General features: G+C 34.8%; 3 protein-coding genes across 5 annotated transcripts; 2 read left to right on the top strand and 1 right to left on the bottom strand.

Annotated features, from left to right (window-relative positions):
- Window positions 1-576: 576 nt before the first annotated feature.
- LOC107412200 (peptide-N(4)-(N-acetyl-beta-glucosaminyl)asparagine amidase) lies at window positions 577-7,721 on the top strand. 3 transcript variants are annotated; one of them, XM_048468099.2, is made up of 17 exons: window positions 577-788; window positions 868-921; window positions 1,036-1,206; window positions 1,348-1,446; window positions 1,754-1,840; window positions 2,601-2,683; window positions 3,368-3,481; window positions 4,359-4,413; window positions 4,496-4,582; window positions 4,801-4,856; window positions 4,941-5,000; window positions 5,126-5,213; window positions 5,376-6,137; window positions 6,247-6,307; window positions 6,767-6,869; window positions 7,064-7,198; window positions 7,277-7,721. In XM_048468099.2, the coding sequence occupies exons 1-17, from the start codon at window positions 711-713 to the stop codon at window positions 7,359-7,361; spliced, it is 2,178 nt and encodes a 725-aa protein (XP_048324056.1). In that variant the 5' UTR covers window positions 577-710; the 3' UTR covers window positions 7,362-7,721. The 3 variants fall into 3 exon arrangements, with proteins under 3 accessions (XP_048324056.1, XP_060668398.1, XP_048324055.1); XM_048468098.2 differs by having other exon boundaries at window positions 605-921; XM_060812415.1 differs by lacking the exons at window positions 6,767-6,869; window positions 7,064-7,198; window positions 7,277-7,721 and having other exon boundaries at window positions 596-921; window positions 6,225-6,307.
- LOC107412209 (PITH domain-containing protein At3g04780) lies at window positions 7,274-11,317 on the bottom strand. The gene is made up of 8 exons (XM_016019922.4): window positions 11,122-11,317; window positions 10,823-10,909; window positions 10,161-10,284; window positions 9,326-9,374; window positions 9,144-9,201; window positions 8,985-9,031; window positions 8,822-8,899; window positions 7,274-8,256 (listed from the first exon to the last, which is right to left on the bottom strand). The coding sequence occupies exons 1-8, from the start codon at window positions 11,158-11,160 to the stop codon at window positions 8,205-8,207; spliced, it is 534 nt and encodes a 177-aa protein (XP_015875408.2). The 5' UTR covers window positions 11,161-11,317; the 3' UTR covers window positions 7,274-8,204.
- Window positions 11,318-12,296: 979 nt separating this feature from the next.
- LOC107412211 (probable ribose-5-phosphate isomerase 3, chloroplastic) lies at window positions 12,297-13,717 on the top strand. The gene has a single exon (XM_016019925.4). It carries the CDS (start codon window positions 12,561-12,563, stop codon window positions 13,419-13,421), a length of 861 nt encoding a protein of 286 aa, XP_015875411.1. The 5' UTR covers window positions 12,297-12,560; the 3' UTR covers window positions 13,422-13,717.
- The last annotated feature ends 330 nt before the right edge of the window (window positions 13,718-14,047 follow it).

The raw sequence follows: 14,047 nt of genomic DNA, 5'->3' as shown, positions 1-14,047 counted from the left end.
GTTTTTGGTGGAATACACCCCCATATGAATTGGATGTGGAACAGCAAAATAAAATTATATATATATGTGGTCTCCTCTATGTTTACAAAGACTTTGCCATGTACATTGTACATTTTGTGGGAACTAGTTGAAGTGCGTATAAACTGGTCCAGGATGCACCCTAACCCGTTAATAATACTAAACTATGAACAATCCTTGATCAATGATCACTAATGGCTATGTTAATGTATAAATAATATTAATAATACTACTAATAATAAAATAGCATGTGAAACGGTACTGGATTTCGTGTCGACTTCATCTATGCACAGCACGGCAACTTTTTGCCATCTTCTTGGTAATTCTTTATTGGAATATATTATATATTATATATATCTTTTTTGATTTCACTAATGATATAATCAATGTAGAGAAAAAGAAAATGTTATTCCTGTTATAAAAGCTTTTTTTTTTTTTTTTTTTTTTTTGCCTTAATAGGGAAGTAATTGACTTAAAACAAAAAAAAAAAGTTGATTTCTTGCACAAATAAAAAAATAATTAAATATATATATATATATATATATATATTTTGGTGAATGAAAGTATACCTTACTTGGTTGTCGTTGTTGATGTTGTAAAGCTTGATGATTCTCACACAGGTTTTGTAGAAGTTATCTTTGGTGGCGTGCTCTGAAACGCTGTTTGTGGCGGTGGTGTATAAAGAAGAAAGAATGGTGGCTCGAAAGTTTCAGGTTCTACACGATGCATCCAACTTCGACGTTGACTACGACACTGACGATGGCCTCGAAGTCTCTCTCTCGCTTTCTCTACACCCTTACCCTCTTTCTCTATATCTGTCTCTGTAAATTGTTTAGTTGTCTTTTTCAGGTTTTCAAATTCCAGCTCTTTTCTCTCACCTCTGTTCCTCCCGACGAACAAAAGGTAAAAGGTCTCCCCAGTTTCTCTCTCCATGAATATATATATATATATATATACTAGTAAAGATGATGCCTTTGAGGTGTTTTACGAGTTTGCCGGTTTGCTTTTTTGAGATAGATTGTTGGAGTCAATGGTGATCGGATTGTATCCACCGATTCCGACCTCGTTGATATCTCGGAGAAACTCCGATTGGTTTCGATCGATGAAGAAGACAATAAGGGATCCAGTAGTAGTAGCCACGATGCCGAATTACTGAAATCCGACGAGGAATTGGCTCGACTGTTGCAGGTTTCTTCACTTATTTTTTTAATTGCTTTTGATTTTTTTTTTATTTTTTTTTGAAGGAAGAACGTTATATTAATTAAAGCTTAGACACATCAATTTGAATGAAATATTTTTTGGATTTTTTTTTTTTTTGGGTGCTTCTAGGCGGAGGAAGAGGCGCTTCTGTTTCAGCAGTATGTCGCAGCTGAAGATAAGGGACAAATTGAGGGCAGAATTCGCCCTTATGTCGATCAAGTTCGTTTGGTAATAGTTTTTCCTTTTCTTTTTCCTCTTTATACAATATGCTTAGCTGCAGCTAAAAGGAAAATGAATGATAAGAATGATAAAATGAATGAATGCTAAGAGTGATAGTTTGAATTCGAAGAGTTGTATTAATATAGTTTGAATTCAAAGGCTTGTATTAATAAGGACCCAGTATAGCAATGTCACTGCTTAACTAATAAATTCCATTCCCCAGAAACTGAAATATAGAATGTGTCCTTGCCTTTTTATTTACATTCGTAAATTGTACAAGCAACCTAACAAAACCGGTTACAATTTGTTGGTTTAGTATGAGGATCCTGTGCGTCAGGAGGCTGCTCGAAAGACAGTCCCTATAGAAGAGCTTGAGGAGAAAGCATTGGTTTCTTTGGCCAAGGTGAGAGCACATGCTTATGCAGGAGTTTCATGTCTAAGAATGCATCTGATTGTGGCTTCCCCCCTTTATAATTGGCTGTCTCTGCAATGTTCTATTTTAAGAATTGGACCATGGCAGTGGTTCATGTATCCTTATTTAGATGTTGATAAAAGCTTTTTCTCCATGCCAAATCTTTTCAACCTCATGCTTAATAACATGAGCATAGAACTTCTCTTTGCTCTTTGGTAACTCTACCATGCATGAACCATATGAATAATGTGTTGGAATCTGCCCAGAAGTATCCTGTTCTTGCGAGTGTCTATATCATTGTTAGATAAATTTACTCAATTTACTTTTAAGCATACTTTTCTAGTTTTCTTGATATGTTGTGGTAGTTGGTATGATATTTTTTTTTTCCTCCAGCAGTAAGCCATTTCAGTCATAGACCTAATAGAATATTAGAAGTTTCAATTATGAGTAATATGCTTTTAAATTCATGCATAGTATATTTATGACAATACTGCTTCGTTATGCCCCTGTTTTGATACTTTTCAATAGCTAGTTCTCAACTAAAACAGACGCCCAAAGAGAACAGGTGGGAGGGAATTGTTTTTTTTACAGAAAGTTTTATTTCCCTTTTTATTTTGAGTTTTTGATGCAATTGTGCTTTATTTTGGACAAAGAAACAAATATGTTTATATAAGATTGATGCATGGTTATGCATTAATAGTTTCACTTTGTGATATCTTGGTAATTGATAAATCTGCTAAACATGCTTTAGGAGGGGAATTTTAATCCATCAAAAACAGAACAAGATCATGCTTTCCTGCTGCAGCTGCTTTTCTGGTTCAAACACTCCTTCAGGTGTTTTCCCGTTACTTTGCTTTGTTAAACTGCTGGGCTTCCAAAAATGTATAATTTGAAAATACCATAGGAAATAGTTGCTCTAATCACTAAAGAAATAAATGGTAAAGCTTTCAACTTTTCCACTAGTGTTTAGGTTTTTAGGTAGAGGCTTTTTTGAGTTAAGCTATAAATAAGCTGGTCTATATTTTATATAGAAACATAGGAGAATCACCTTTCCTTTCATATGGATATGATTAATTGGAATATAATACCAGGTTGTGGCCTCACAATCGGACAATGGGGTACTCCTTGATTTTATCTGGCATTTATCTGACAGATTTCTTGCAAACAAAAAAGAAAAAGGAAAGAAAAGATAAAGAATCTCGTTAAATTACATTGACATAAAAAGATATAAATTCCGAGGTTGGTTTAATTGCATTCTATATGTTGGAAGCTTGTATCCTTGTAGCGAAACTGGAAGATCTAAAAGAATGGAGAATATGGTTTCTTTCTGACAGCTAGGGGGAGAATATTTTTGTGGTTTGTGTTCTGATTATCTACTGCTTAACGGCTAGGTGGAGAATATGTTGCTTTTGTTGCCAAGTAGAGTTTACTTTGAATTTTATTTTATTGTGTTGCTTCTTAAATGTAATTCTGACAAGCTGTAAATTGCATGCTGATTCCTCTGTTTTATTGTTGCAGGTGGGTTAACTCACCCCCTTGTGATGGCTGCGGCCGTGAAACCATAAATCAAGGCACGGGTGCTCCACTTCCTTCAGAGCTTCGCTTTGGAGGTTCTCGAGTTGAGATTTATAGGTATGTGCCATATGCCAAAAAGATATATTTTATTTTTCTTTTCAAGCTTGGTCTTCTACTTCTTGTGCTTACATAGGATCACTTCTTGCACTAATTTGGCATTGTTGTTACTGCACTGCTAGAGAACAAACTGATATTGTTGTGAAATGGACCAGCGTTTAAGTCAATGATATTAGTTGATCATAAAAACTTTTAGATGGCTATCACTTTGATAGGTTCTTAATCTCATTAAATGAAAATAAAGAAAAAAGAAGTTTTTGAACATCTTCTGCCATTCTTGCATATGAATGACATTAGAAGACCAGCTAATATCTTTCTTCTTCTTTTCATCTTTACTTTTGCACCCTATTTTTTTTCGGTCAAACTGGAAAAGTTGGATCCTAAACTTGGCCTGCCATACATGATGGCTGCTGAGCAATAGTGTGTGTGTGTGTGTGTGTGTTTTTTTTTTTTTTTTTTTTTTTTTTTTTTTTTTAATGGTGTGTATGTTTAGATCCCTTTCTTTTCCATCAACTTTGGATCATAAGCATTCATTTTCTTATTTTGATTCCATTTTTATGTTTCTTAGTCTGCTTTATATGTTTATGTATGCATGGATGCATGTATTATATATATATATATATATATGTAAATACAATGTGTTTTTTATATGTGTATTTATATAGGTAGAGTTATATAAAAATTCAATAACAAGGCGTACAATTTGTTTTGGTTGAAAGTTGGTCTTCCACTTTTTTGGTTATACAACCATTCTTGGTTTGATTATGATTATTAAACATGGGTTCTTTTAGTTGATCTTTCTATTTGGTTCCTCACTGGTCACTGCTATTTTCTTAATTTCCTTGCATAATTTTTTTTTTGTAACCTGGTAACACAGATGCAACTTCTGCTCAGGAGTTACTCGTTTCCCACGCTACAATGATCCCTTGAAGGTATTTATGTTGTTGACTCAGAAGCTTGTATAATATATGATGGACTCCATCACATTATTTATTTCTTTTTCTCCAAGTGCAGCTTATTGAAACAAGAAGGGGACGTTGTGGGGAGTGGGCCAATTGTTTTACACTTTACTGTCGAGCTTTTGGCTACGATTCCCGCCTGGTTAGTTATTTTTGAGAATGCTCAACTCAGTAAGGGTCACCTTCTTAAATTGCTATCCAGTACTGTGATATATATGTACTTTTCTTTCCCATTTATGTGTAGGAAGAAAGCGACAAAGTGGTGTAGGATAAACTTATTTTGTGATTTGGTATTTCTGACATGTGGTCTTTATGGGTGTAAATTATTAAGTGGCTAAGTTGACCAAATAATCTGGACAGGTCTTGGATTTCACAGATCATGTTTGGACAGAGTGCTTCTCACAATTTTTAGGAAGGTAACTTGGATTCGCATGCTAATTTAAGCATTTAAAAGTATAATGATTGTGCCACGATTGTTTTCTGAGACATATGTTGTACAGATGGATTCATCTAGACCCTTGTGAAGGTGTGTATGACAAACCTCTGTTATACGAGAAAGGGTACTTTCCACTTTTCTAATTCAATCATTTTTTAAATAATTATCTCTTTAACCCATGCATGATTTATAAATCATTTCGTATTGCCATCTTCTTACTGAATGTTAAGTTTATGCTTTTTCTTGAAGGTGGAATAAGAAATTAAATTATGTAATTGCTATTGCAAAAGATGGAGTTTATGATGTCACAAAACGGTACACGAAGAAATGGCATGAGGTGATTAGTCATCAGAAAAGTATCTTCAGCTTTTGTTAATCACCCAGATTCTCTTGAAAACTAATCGTTATTTTTTTTGGAAAGAAAATAATCATTCCGCTTATGCGAAGACGTGTTATGTATGAGTAATAAATGAAGAAGGTTTTCTGAAAATATTTGCAGGTTTTGTCTCGACGTAACATTATTACGGAGTCTGCATTGTCCACTGTCCTTAATAATATAACTAAAGATTGTCGAAGAGGCTTTACATCTCATGTGCTTTCTATTCTTGATGACCGTGATGAGAAGGAAAGGCAAGCACTAGAGGAAGATTTACATTCCACAGATGATTCTTCAATTTCATTACCTGGTAGGCAAAGTGGGGACAAGCAATGGCGCAAGTCTAGACTAGAATTTGGTTCTGATGAGAATTGCTCCTTGAGTTGCTCTTCTTGCCCAGTTCGTGTATGCGTGGATGAACATGTTACAAGAATAAATGATGCATTCCTTCCCATACTTTCTCGTTTTGTTGCGGAAAATCTTCCCCAATCTAGAGCTATTCAAGTGCTTGAAATTCTTAAAGGAGTTATCTTGGATCTTCAAAACTCCTCTTTTAGAAATAGGAAGGCCTCAATTGATTTATATTTAAATAGTAGTGAACCTCTCTTGCCTCAGTTAGTCTCCTCTTTTGATGAGCTACTTAGTTCTCTTTCACTGAGTCATAAGGTGGGCACAGATGGGAGGGTTGATATTTGTTTGGCCGGCAATCCTGTAAAAACCTCTATAGGACTTCCTGTTGCATTGGATGCTTTGGATGATACAATCCACAACCTTAAAAATTGTAACAACTTCAGTAAAGATTCTCTTTCCTTGCCCCTTTTGAAGTTAAATAGAATACATTCTGGTTTAGTCCTTGCAAGTGGCGAAGAAATTCCTTTTGGAATTGTGAGTTGCATTTCACTTTTGTATCTTATACTTGATTTGGTTTTCTTGTTTCATATAGAGCTTATGCCTAAAACTTTTTTCCATAAGTTCATTTCTTGACCGTTATCAGGCCACATCAGCATTTGATGGGATTCGTGCAACTAAATGGGAAGAACCAAATGGTGCAAGAGGTATTGTGAACCAAGACTATTCTCTACTTTGTTTTGGTATTTTATGTAAAGTAGATAAACAAAATACAGACACACAAACTGTTTGAATCTTTTAATTCTATTTTGTAAAACAGTAACTAAAACCATTAGCTTTTTTTGTTTTTATGACTTATTAACAGCACACTTCACCTATATATTGATACTTGATAGAAATTTGAACATCTTGCTATAATGCTATGTTTAGAAAGTAGAGCCCCTTTCCAATTGGCATGTTATTCTCCCTTTTCCTTCCCAACCACAACCATACCAACAACCCCCCCTTCCCCAACCTCACGCCTTCCTTTCCCACAAAACACACAGACACACATACAAAAACAAAAAGAAAGCCCAAAAAGATGCATAAACTAATTCATTAAGGAATCATTTCAATTTTTTGACTGTAGAATTGCAGCTATAAACTTTATAATTGCGACCTTGTAGGTTGTTGGATCATGTATAAAGTGTCAGACAACCAGAAGCACAAACTTGCAGCATATGAGTTAATGTCTGCCAATGATGCACCAGAAAGGGATCCAATGGACTGGTGTGTTGTTTGTATCCAATTCACTCATCTTTCTGTTGCTATGAGGAAATCGATATTTTTTATTTTCCCACTTCGTATGAGTTTTGTTATATAATGGGTTTTTCATATCTGAGAAAGATAAATAGCTTTAGCTTTTAATATAGTTGATTTACTTATACATTGGTTTTATCAAACATGGTGTGTCTATTTCTTAGGGTTCTTGAAGGAAGCAATGATGGGGGATCCACCTGGCATCTTCTGGATGAACGAATTTCACAAATGTTTGGTGGCCGTTTCCAGCGTAGAACATTTAAGGTTGCATCCATTGATCTCTTATCAGATTTTTTCAGGTAAAAGTAGTATACTCAACTGGTTCAAATAAGGTCAATTCTCTGGTTGTCCTTTCATTGGGAAATTCTGGATGGCAGGTTTCGGTTTCTGGCAGTACGAGATGTAAATTCAACTTCAAGGACGCAAATAGGTAGCATTGACTTCTATTCAGCAAGCAGTTGATGTTCAGAGACTACAATTGTCGATCAAATGGGTGTTTCCCCTCTTATATAAGTTGATTTCAGCATTTACAAGGCCTTTGTATCGGCTATTGCATTGTAAACCTTTGGGTAAATGTTTTCTTTCTGCCTTTCCTTATGGCTAGTCGATGGTCTTGGATTGTCCGTGGACTTCTTATGTATTTTTCCTCATAAATTCATAATGAATAGGAAATGATTGATGTTGTACCTTCTAATTAGATTTCATCTCACTTAGAAATCTAGAAATAACTTGGCCGTTCTCCCATCGGTGCTGAAATGTAAAGGATTCTAATGTTGACGTTATAACTTTTAATAGTGACTCTTTACCTAATGTTTTAATGCTTCTTTTCAGTTCCTGTTATTTATAATCGTCTATTACAAAAATTCCTCAAGGCCAAACTTAAATTTTAATATTGTCTTTCTTAATTCTACCTTTATTTCAAGCAGTTTTAGGAAATAAAACTTACACAAAAAGGAGACTAAATTGGACCATGCTTGTGGCTCAACTTTGTTGCCCAAACAAGCTTTTTAGGCATTGTGTTTCACATCATTATTAATTTTGTTCATCCTATAAGCATGGGACTAAAACAGAACAAGAATGTAACCCAAGTACGATTAAGCCACATAAACCATTCTCATAACAGTCTAAGCTTGAATTCTGGTACAGGGGACTGAGAGAAAAAGCCACATCAATTTGGCATCACATGCTCTTTATATTGCAACTTTAATCCAAAAAAATTTTGGCAGGGCAGAAACACCAAAAGAAGAGGAGTAACAATGGTTCTAAAAGATCCAATTTAGTTTATCCATCAACTTTTCTTTTACTTTAGTGACCATCCTCAATCTTCTTCAAACCCTTCATGTCCGTTGTTTCCACCCTGCATTACAGGCAAAACACATCACCAGATGCATAGCGAAAATAAAATTCATGTATTCCATATAACATTATAACGTGCAACTTTCTCCACATGGGTTATTGGAAAAACACAAATGGTATACTGTATACAGACTAACCATATAATACAAGCTGTACTTTGTAGCGATTTACTAGTAGTGTTTATGCAGATTAATTTGCCTACCAATGCTAAGCAGTAAAAATGCCAGTATAAGGGGGAAGTCTACGCCATATGACATTCTACCATCTCATAAAAATAAGAAACGCAAAATTCTATTTATTACATTCTTTTCAGCATCTTTGTACTCTTTTTCTACTCTCATATTTTAAAAATGAAAATCCAGAACTCTTAAGGCAACAGCCAACCATAAAGGATGAAGTAATTTCATTCGTTCGGTATATATATATATATATATATGTATAAAGTGTGTGTGTGTGCTCAAGTATGCAGAAAAGCACATCATAATTTGCAACTTGCATGAGAAGTGGCAAGAGTGAAGATACAAGAATACTGAATAGGAAAGAAAATCCAGATTGTTGTAACTTACGTTGAACCATACAGAACAATCTTTTGAACTTTTGTAAGGTCAGAACCAGATTGATTGTCTTCAATAAAAATTGTCAAGCTGACACAACACAATGTAAGAATTATTACTAGGAGAACGATAAGGAGACAGTGGAAGCACACCAACAGAAAATACTTTAGCATACCTGCGAACATTTTGAAACTTGACATACTTCAAAACAACTGGTTTCCCCTTTAACATGAAAATGCATCAGTCATTAAAGCTTCCACTAACATACAACCACAATATGTCAAACAAAAAGTACACGTCATGCTAGAAGCACAAGGATATATTGAATCACTACCTTAAGATTATCAGGAGACAAATTAATTGTGTCACTTGGTGGGAAGTCGTTGACATTGCTGCCATTATCAACATGCCACACAAGAAAACCAATTATTTGCTGCCATTATCAACATGCCATACAAGAAAACCAATTATTTAACATTCTTTTTATTAATAATTTTACCATCCCCTAAAACTTACATGAATCCCATGTGCTCCTTGTTTGAAAACAGTTTCACTGTCTTAGGACCTGCAAAACAATAATCATGTTAAACTTTTAAAAATCATGTAGACTTACAGCTGAAATGGTGCAAGAAGTGCAACTTGTTGACTTGAATTGCATGGAAAAACAAAAAAGAAAAACATCTTGCTATTACCTTTCTAGGCCTGAAGAAAAGATGGAAAAAATGAAACAAATATAATGAATATATAAAAAAGCAATAAATGGAAACCGAGATAGCAGTGTGAAAGTCATCCTTATCCTGGAAAAATGTTACATGGTCAACAATACCAGAATCAAAACCACCAAACTTAACCATCTCTAATCTCACCCATGACCAATCAACCCAAACTCAACCAACCATCCGAACAAAAAAGGTTCTTTTTTTTGGATGTTTTTGAAAAACAAAATCCATTCAAAATCACACAAACCAAAACCAGAACACCAATAGGAAGAGGAGAGACAGAGTAAAACCCAACCTCTTCCTTCTTCTTCCTATAATATAGTGTCCTTGCTATTCAACAATTTTCAAAATAGAAGTCAAAATTTTTTTCCTTTCACCAAACCTTCAAGCAAAAAACTTAAAAAATGAAGATGATAACAATGAGATAAATCTGATGCCTAAAGAAGCTTATGCTGCTATCACTTATGCGATGTTTGTATAAGCAAATAACAGAAAAACAACTTGAAAGATGAGAAAGAAAAAGTAAATAGTTCAACTTATCATATACAGAATTCATCAAATAATTTAAAACACAAACGACCTTTAAAAAATGCCTTGACATATAAATGTATTGAAGAAAAATTAACAAGTACCTTCTTCTTCAGGTCCTTTTATGGCAATAGAGTGCAACTTAATGACTTGAGTAAAAGGTAAGTAAATCAAAAGCTGCTCATCCGCATCACTCTCCAGATTCAAACCATCATCTTCTCTATACCCCTAATTAAATTATGAACAAAGTAATAAGTATAACCGCATCACCTTCAAACCATCTTCAATTGCTAAAGGTGACATCAGAAGTGTTTCATATACTAAATTTGTATTGCAAAAATTAGCAAACATTCAACTCCTAGACAGCTTAAACGAGAAAATATAATAAAAGAGATAGAAAAAGAGAGAGAGACAAATTTGTGTGTCAAGAATACACTTCTGTGGAAATCCAGAAAGCAATACATTAATTTTTTAAACATATTTTCTTCAATTCGACCCGCAACCAATAAGTGGGCAACATGAGCACCAAGAACAATAAACACAATCATCACTATTGTTTAGGCATTTGGGAGAGAGCAAAAACTTAACACACCCCATTCCCATTGAAAAAAGAAGGGGAAAAAAATAGAGATTGTAGCTTGGTTAATTATGAAGTTTTGGAATTTCAACATAAAACATATTTTAGGGATCCAGGTATAATTTCAGAGCAAAGAAAGAAACTACATCTAAAGGGGGAAGAAGAAACCCTGAAATTGAACGAGGATACCTGCTTGAGAGCATTGGCAAGAGAGTGACTTGAGCTTTGATTAAGGCATTCAACGCCAGACCAATCAATGAAGTCCAACAGATCAACCTGATCATTAAACAACACAAATATCAGAAACAGAAACCCTTTAATGCTACGGAAATTTACAGGAAAAAGAAAAAGAATTTTGGGAATCTAAAAAGGTAGGTATTCAGCCTCAAAAACCCAGTTGCCAGATTTCAAAGTTCCACCAATTTATCCTGGTTTTCGAAGCTAGTAAAGACATGGAAAAGCAAAAATACGAAGTGGGTTTAACTTACTTGGCTTTTATGAATTGCGCTGGCTGATTCCCCAGACATGGTTGATGGAGTGAATCAAGTCTACGAGAAGAACACAGGAAGAGAACCAAGCTTTTTTCTTCTTTTTTTTTTATTCTTTTTTCTATTTAATTAACCAGGCCTTATATACAAATACAATGGGTCCGGTTGATGATCCGCGACTCCGCGAGGGAGGAATTTGTACAAAGCGAAACGGCAGCGTAATAGGAAATCTGTCCACGAAAAGAGACGAAAGCAAAATAAATAAATAAATAAACCTTTCCGTTTGTCAATCTAATTTCAATTTATTAGTATTTGTTAATTACCACCTTATTTGTTTTTTTTTTTTTTTTTTGGGTAAAATAATTACCACACAACTTAAACCTTTGACAATAGTGTGATTTATAGAATTTTCATTACTAAAAAAAAAAATTGATAAAAATAACTAGAATTTTTCTCATATAATTTATAGAGCATATAAAATTGTCTTATGATTTATAACATGACATGGACATAATGTAAACTTTTTTATCTTTTCAAAGATGTATACACATTTTTCAGAATAATAATGTTATAAAAAAGAAACAAAAATAAACCTCCTTAACTTACCAAACAAAACAGACGAAACAGGTAGTTTAAATAGTAAAACATTTTTATTTATGTCTATAAAAGCATAAATTTAAATTATAGAAAAAAAATAAATAAATTATTTATAAATTAAATAAATTATTTAAAAAAAAAAACAGAAAATAGACCTGGGGGGGGGGGGAGAGAGAGAGAGAGCAAAAAATACAACAGAGGGGAAAAAAAAGATATTCGATTATTAAACCTTGTTAATATCTTTTTTTAACAAATGGACACAGTAATAGATATATAAAATGCTCTTAACGCTTCTTATGCTTTAAATTGAAGTATATTATTGTTTCATCAATTATTGAAAAAAATTGTGCAAAAGAAAATCGAAAAAATTATTGTTTTATCAAAAAAAAAAAAGTACATATATATTTTTTGAAATTAAAAAAAGTATATAATTGAAAAATATTGTTTGTTTTTGTTAATTTAGACAAGAAAGAAAGGATCGGAAAAATATGCTACATTGTTTTTTTTCCCTTCCCAAAAAAAAAAAAAAAAAAAAAAAAATTTGTGTCATTGTTAAGGAAACACCACCGGACGATCAAAAACACCTTCCAATCTCAACCATCTCTGGTCTCACCCACTCAACCAACCCCAACTCGACCAACCATCCAAACCCCAAATAAAACCTGGTCTTTTTTGTATGTTTTTGCTAAAACAAATCCATTCCCAATCACACAAACCAAAAACCAGAACACCAAATAGGAGAAGACAAACACACACACACACACATAACACAGAGACTATAAACCCAACCTCTTCTTCCTTCTTCTTCTTCCTAATCTCCAATTTCTCCGTTTTCTCCAAACATGGCTTCCTCCTTATCCCTCCTCTCACCTCCTTCCCTCTCCTCCAACCTCCACAATGTCTCCTCCACTGCTCGCCTTATCATGCGCACCACTATGCCCCTTAACCTGCGTACCCACTCTCGCCGACCCATGTCCATCACCGCTCACTCTGCCCCTGCTCTCACTCAAGACGACCTCAAAAAACTCGCCGCCGATAAAGCCGTTGACTACGTCAAGAGCGGTATGGTACTCGGCCTCGGCACCGGTTCCACCGCCGCCTTCGTTGTCGCTAAGCTCGGCGAGTTGCTCAGCTCCGGCCAATTGACAGACATTGTTGGAGTACCAACTTCAAAACGAACAGAGGAACAAGCCCGCCAACTGGGTATCCCTCTATCGGTCCTCGACGATCATCCCCATCTGGATTTGGCCATTGACGGCGCAGACGAGGTGGACCCAGATCTCAACTTGGTCAAAGGGCGTGGTGGGGCGCTTCTCAGAGAGAAAATGGTGGAAGCGGCTTCGGATAAGTTCGTAGTTGTGGTGGACGATACCAAATTGGTTTCGGGTCTCGGTGGTAGTGGGTTGGCAATGCCGGTGGAGGTTGTTCAGTTCTGCTGGAAGTATAATTTGGTGAGGCTTCAGGAGCTGTTTAAGGAAGAAGGAGTTGAAGCCAAATTGAGATTGAATGGTGGTAAGCCTTATGTGACTGATAATTCCAACTATATTGTGGACTTGTACTTCAAGACCCCAATCAAAGATGGATTGGGAGCAGGGAAGGAGATTTCGGCTTTGGAAGGAGTTGTGGAACATGGGTTGTTCTTGGACATGGCTACTTCTGTTATAATTGCTGGAAAAAATGGAGTCGACGTTCAGAACAAGTGATTGCTTTTTTCCACATATGAAAAATGGTGGTGAGAAATTTCCCCTGTGCTCTTTGTTCTTTTTCCATATCTATGAGGGATTTATGTGCTTCTTCTTGTTCAATACTTTATTGGTAGTTTCGAATCGTATTTTTTGGTGTAACTTCTAGATGGGTGATATGGGGTACTTGTTACAAGTTTTATATTTTGGTACTCTGCTACTCTATAGTTGATTGGTGGCCAATTGAGCATAGGAATAATACTAAAGGTGTATGTGGAATTGTGAAATAATTGAAAATTAAACTAGTTTCTTGCTTATATTAGTTATATGAGTTTTTTTTTTTTTATTAATGCAAAGTTTTTTTTTTTTTTTTTTTTTTAATCATATGCAAAGATCTTAGATGATGGGCTTTTGGTAAAGTTGATATTTTTACACTGCGGTCTCATGATCATCCCCTTTGAGGATGTATATTTATGTTTGACATACTAGTTTGGGATATTGCAAGCGATATTCTTAGAATATGCCTTTAAATTTTGATTAAGCTTTGTTAGTCCTCACCTCCATTACCATCATTCTGAAATAAAAGCATGACTGAAGTGCAAGATTTTAGAAAGTCAATAACATCACACTCATGTTTTTTCTTAAAG

This window comes from Ziziphus jujuba, chromosome 10, assembly GCF_031755915.1.
Source record: "Ziziphus jujuba cultivar Dongzao chromosome 10, ASM3175591v1".
NCBI lineage: Eukaryota > Viridiplantae > Streptophyta > Magnoliopsida > Rosales > Rhamnaceae > Ziziphus > Ziziphus jujuba.
This window is presented reverse-complemented; position numbering and strand designations above follow the sequence as displayed.